The 3,727-nt window shown below is 68.2% G+C and overlaps 1 protein-coding gene across 1 annotated transcript in view; it reads right to left on the reverse strand.

The window, feature by feature from the left end:
- LOC102239131 (tumor necrosis factor receptor superfamily member 14-like) overlaps positions 1-3,727 on the reverse strand; it is a 25,297-nt gene that overhangs the window by 1,466 nt on the left and 20,104 nt on the right. The window contains exons 2-6 of the mRNA XM_014543611.1: positions 2,919-3,027; positions 2,384-2,509; positions 1,343-1,498; positions 1,161-1,251; positions 191-354 (exon numbers count right to left, since the gene is read on the reverse strand). Of these exons, the coding sequence (XP_014399097.1) occupies positions 191-354; positions 1,161-1,251; positions 1,343-1,498; positions 2,384-2,509; positions 2,919-3,027 (646 nt within the window). The remainder of the gene's footprint in view (positions 1-190; positions 355-1,160; positions 1,252-1,342; positions 1,499-2,383; positions 2,510-2,918; positions 3,028-3,727) is intronic.

Consider the following 3,727-nt stretch of genomic DNA (forward strand, 5'->3'; position numbering starts at 1 on the left):
TCCGCTGAGGGCAGGTGGGAGCTCGGGCCCTGGTGCTGCGTGGGTACCGGGGGCACCAGGCTCCTCAGACAGGAAGTCCCGCCCCCGGGCACCCCAGGCCGCCTCTCTATTTGGGGGACAGAGCCAGAGCGGTGTCTGGGATGAGAGAGCTGGGACCTGAGCCCTGACGGGACCAGGGGCTCCTGCTCACCACGTGACGTTCTGTCCCTGATGGACATGAGCACAAGGGGCACAGAAATGACAGTGATGACGAGGATGATGCTGATGAGGATGATGACGGGGCCCCAGGGGGAGCATCTCACGTCTGTGCTGCTGGTCCCCGGAGTCGCTTCCCAGGCGAATGGGCCACTGCACCTGGGGGAGGAGGGGCCTGTGGGCAGTGGGCAGGGCCACCTCGGTGCCTGGCGCTCACCCCAACCCCGAGCGTCCCCTGCGCAGCCTGTCGCACAGAGGGGAAGGCTGCTGCCTGGGGTGGGCCCGGGGAGGGGGAGCTCTGGGGGGAACTCAGGTCCGTTTGACTCTCCCTGTCCCGCAGCCACGGGGACACGGAGGGAGGGGAGGAAGGGGCAGGACAACCTGGGACAGGGACACTGGACACAGGAGAGGGACAGCGAAGGAGATGCCAGGGGTGAGGACAGAGCTGGTGTCAGGAATGGACTGTGAAAGCCAGTGCCCCAGATGGAGGGACAGACCCGAGGGGGGCGGGGGGCTGGAGGGGAGGGGAGGATGGAGACAGAGTGACAAATGGGGGTGGGAATGGTGTAGGGGGGACACACAGGACCCTGGGCCTCCGTGTGGCAGTCACGCCAGAGACTAAGCAGCCAGGTCATAGCTGGAAGGGAGGGGCGTGGGCACTGGGGTTCCTGTTTCCGGGGGAGTGGACTCCTCACTCTGGGAGCCTCTTATGTGCACCCCTGACTCGGAATGGCAGGACCCCTCAGCCCTGACACCTGGGGACACCCCGGAACACAGGGTGGGTCTCTGGCCGCAGCGCCCTGAGCCCCGCATCTGGGATGTGCTGACCGGGCCCTGGGCTGAGGTGACAGCAGTGTGGGAGCCACAGGGTCAGCAGGGCGGCTGGGGGGTCACCATCTCCCCGCTGTGGGGCCCTTATCTCCCAGGGAGCCCTGGCAGCGCCTCCTGGGACCCGGGTCACCTACTTTGTCCAGGGCGTGCAGGCTGCCTGGGTGCCCCCCGCAGAGAAGGTGCCCGGCTGGCAGTCTTCACACAGCGTGTCCTGCCACTCGGTGCCTGAGAAACGACAGTGTCGGGCAGAGGGTTCCTTGGGGACCCCCTCAGGCCGGGGGCCGGGGCCTGTGTCCTCAGGGGGAGCCGCACTCACCTGTCTCCCGGACCCTCTGGCCCGGGCGGCAGACACTGTGGGGCCTGCACTGGACACAGGAGTCCCCGTCCTGTCGCTCACAGAAGCGGCCGCGCCCGCAGCCGCACACGGTGTTGGTCCAGCTGAAGCACTTCCGTCTGGTCACCTGGCCCAGGCCTGGGACCCAGAGAAGGAGCTCAGAGCAGCAGCAAGGCCTGCCAGGGCTGGGGGAGCGCCCCGTCCCGGGAGGAAACCACGCTGAGGGCTGGGCAGCACCTACAGGCCTGGGGAGGGCACGGGGACAGGGGTGCAGCCCCCTAACTCCCCCCGGACCCTGCCAGCCACAGCCCAGGCTCAGCCGGAACATAGGCCCGGAGCTGCCGGACGCAGAGGCCAGTCCAAAGCGGGGTCCGAGGGTCGTGGAGGCAGCAGCAGGGACTGGGGCAGGGTCTTCTCCACAGAAGGCCAGGCCTCTTGGGGTGGCTGAGACCTCCCAGCCTGAACCCCAACAGGGAGTGGGGACCAGTCAGCAAAAGGACAGGCCCAGAGGCGACTCCCAGGCCAGGGCGCCCCTCAAACAGGTTTCGCTCCTCAAACCAGGAAGGTCAGTGGGCAGCCACAGGGCAGGGGCCCTCAGCTGGCAGTGGAGGGGCAACCGGGGAGCCATCCCCCAGCCCAGCCCTGGGCAGGGAGGAGACCCAGGGGCCAGTGCTCAGCCAGAGGAGGACCCTGGGGAGGGTGTGGGGTCCTGGGAGCCGGCACTGCAGGTGGAGGAGGCCTGGCCCCGGGGGCCCACGGGCTGTGCCACAGGCAGGGGTGCCTGCAGGGCATCGGGTGGCTGAGCCTGGAAGCGCAGGTGACAGGTGATGGGGCTGAGGCGCTGGCCCTCTCTAGGGAGAGGCAGGTGTGGCCATGGGATGAGGCTCCTTGAAGGGTCCTGGGCAGGGAGCCCCCTGGGTGACGGGAGGCCTGGCCCTGGGCAGCGTGAGGGCCTGCAGTCAGTGTGGCCGGGATGGGGGGGCTGGGGGCTCGGCACAGCCAGGGTTGGGCTCCTGGTCTCACCTGGGTCACAGACGCGGCAGGGCAGACACTCGCGCAGGGCATTGAGGTGGGCAGTGTAGGTGCCCCGGGTGCAGGGCACACACACTATGCTCCAGAGCTCCCCGCAGGACTCCTGCACCCGGTAGCCTGCAGCCAAGCAGGCACACACTCAGGGCGGGAAGGCCCCGGAGCCCCGGCAGGTGTGACACTCCCAAGGGGTCACCCCACATGAGCTGTTCCCCGGGCCAGTGAGCCTGCTTGGCAGGAAGTGAGAACTTTCTGGAAGTTGAGGGCCTCCTGGGACACAGAGGCCTGGCTCTGAGACCCCCTCTCCTGGCCTGAAATGGGATGCCCACCCCCAGCCCCGCCCTGAGCAGTGAGCTGAGGGTCTGGGGGGCGGGGGCGAGCTGGGGGTGCCCTCTGTGCCCAGGGCCTGCAGGCCTCCCATGAAGGGGTGCTGGGAGCAGAGGGGCTCCAGGCTAGGGGAGGGCGAATGCCTGCCCCCAGCACAGCCCTGCCCCCGGCGCCCCCAGGGGCCCTGCAGAGCTGCACTCACCTGGCCAGCACTTGGGGCAGCACAAGGCCCCCTTCTGGAACTCCCCCTCTTTGCACAAGGGCTGCCCCAGTGCGCAGGGCAGGGCTGTCAGAAGGAGGAGGCTCAGGGCCTAAGGGAGATGGAGGGGGCTTTGGAGCAGAGCAGCTGCCTGGGCCTCAGTCTCACCCTCCGGGAAATGGGCCATGCCCTGCAGGGGGGCCCAGGACAGGATTGTCTACTGAGGATCCTAAGAGCCTGGGTTTGGGACCACCCTGTGTGTGACCTCTGACCCCCTGGGCTCAGGAGAGTGAGGCCCTGCCCCTGGGAAGGCCAGGGCTGCTCTGACCCAACAAACTCAGCCTCGCTGTTCCCTTGCTGCACCCCGAGTCCTGGGAACCACAGGGTCAGGGCAGCAACAGCTCTGGCGGTGGGCGGGGGGGAATCTCTGGCCTGACAGTGTCACAGGCAAAGGGCTGGTGAGGGGGAGGGGGTAGAAGTGGACGGGGAGGGGAAGGCCTGTCAGTCAGAGCTGCACTGGAGTCGTAACCACGGGCTTAGGAGCTGAGGGCTCTGGAGCTGATGGAAACGCACAGGAAGCCTCCCTCCCAGGCACAGACACCCAGTTCCTCTTCCAGACAGGGCTGGGCGGTGGGGGAGGATTCGCCCTGAATGGGGGTCGGGGGGACACTGGTCCACAGAGGAGAGTCCTTGGAGGGGGTGGTCTCCTGCCTGGGCCCAGTCCCAGCGGCCAGGGCTGTGGGCAGGGCCGGCTCCCCCACCGGTGCTGGGCTGCTGGGCGACATCGTCCCTGACTCACCAGCCTCAGGACG

This window comes from Myotis brandtii, unplaced genomic scaffold (assembly GCF_000412655.1).
Source record: "Myotis brandtii unplaced genomic scaffold, ASM41265v1 scaffold1095, whole genome shotgun sequence".
Taxonomy (NCBI): Eukaryota; Metazoa; Chordata; class Mammalia; order Chiroptera; family Vespertilionidae; genus Myotis; species Myotis brandtii.